At 54.4% G+C, this 1,170-nt stretch overlaps 1 protein-coding gene across 1 annotated transcript; it reads left to right on the top strand.

Annotated features, from left to right (window-relative positions):
• Positions 1-59: 59 nt before the first annotated feature.
• On the top strand, positions 60-1,164 carry LOC106013438 (monocarboxylate transporter 4; the record flags this gene model as incomplete). Its single annotated transcript, XM_013089211.1, is given in 1 exon segment — positions 60-1,164. A coding segment is annotated over 1 exon segment (272 nt), but the record flags the coding sequence as incomplete, so codon positions are not given.
• Positions 1,165-1,170: the final 6 nt, after the last annotated feature.

The following is a 1,170-nucleotide window of genomic DNA, read 5'->3' as shown; positions in this document are numbered from 1 at the left end:
ATATACACGTGACCTATATATAAAATGTATATATATAATATTGCCTGTGTCTGTTGTCCCAGGAGCCCTCTCTGACGCCACGGGCAGCGACGACTGGGCCTTCTACCTGGCCGGGATGACCTTGACCCTCAGCGGCATCATCTGCCTGCCCCTCCGTCGTGTCGCGCGCTGGGAGGGACTAGTGGGGCCCAGGTCGGTCAGCGAGGTGATCACCACGGACGGAGGAAACAAAAGGAAGAGGGGCAGCAGGAGGGGGAAGGAGGAGGAGAGGGAGGAGGAGGAGGAGGTCATGATGTCTTCACGAGGCCGCGAGTCCGGTGCCATGGTGTGAGGCAGGCGTCAGGTGACGTCACGCTAAGAGGGAAGGGGGAAACCCACACACAGAGAGACACCACGTTCGTAACGCCCGCCGTCACGTGGTGTTTTGCGCCGTCACGTGATGGCAACGCGACGTGGTGTTTCACCACGCCATATGATGACACTGCCACGTGGTGGTTTACAGCGCAACATGATGACAACGCCACGTAGTGTTTTACGCGGCCACGTGATGATAACGCCACCTGTCGTTTTGCGACGTCACGTGAGAACACTGCCACGCCACCGTGACGTGATACCCGGGCTGTGGCGTGCGTGACTGCGTGAGGGTGGTGCGTTACAGCGTGACCACGTTCGTCACGTAGTGTGACTACGTGATGATGACACACCAGCGTTGTGACGTGACCACGTGATGATGACATTCCAGCGTTGTGACGTGACCACGTGAACACAGCACCACGGCCTGTCTGGCGACGTGACCGCGTGCTGGTGACATTCCAGCGTTGTGACGTGACCACGTGATGATGACATTTCAGCGTTGTGGCGTGACCACGTGAACACAGCACGCACGGCCTGTCTGGCTGGTACGTGACCGCACGTGAAAACAGACGTGGCGCGTGAAATGAAGACAGAAAGTTCGGCGGCTTGTGCCTAAAAAACACCTATTGTCGACAGGATTGTGTTTCAATAGCTGGCTGAACAAGGGGAACCAAACAACTTTGGGAGGGATGGATACCTGATAGTATGGTACCTCCTACTTTTGTTTGCTTGCTTGTTTGTTTGTTTGTTTGTTTTTTAACAAGATTTTAAACACTAATAACAAAGATGGAAGTGTGGATGATTGCTCTTTTATAA

Source organism: Aplysia californica, unplaced genomic scaffold (genome assembly GCF_000002075.1).
Source record: "Aplysia californica isolate F4 #8 unplaced genomic scaffold, AplCal3.0 scaffold00897, whole genome shotgun sequence".
NCBI classification, from domain to species: Eukaryota; Metazoa; Mollusca; class Gastropoda; order Aplysiida; family Aplysiidae; genus Aplysia; species Aplysia californica.
This window is presented reverse-complemented; position numbering and strand designations above follow the sequence as displayed.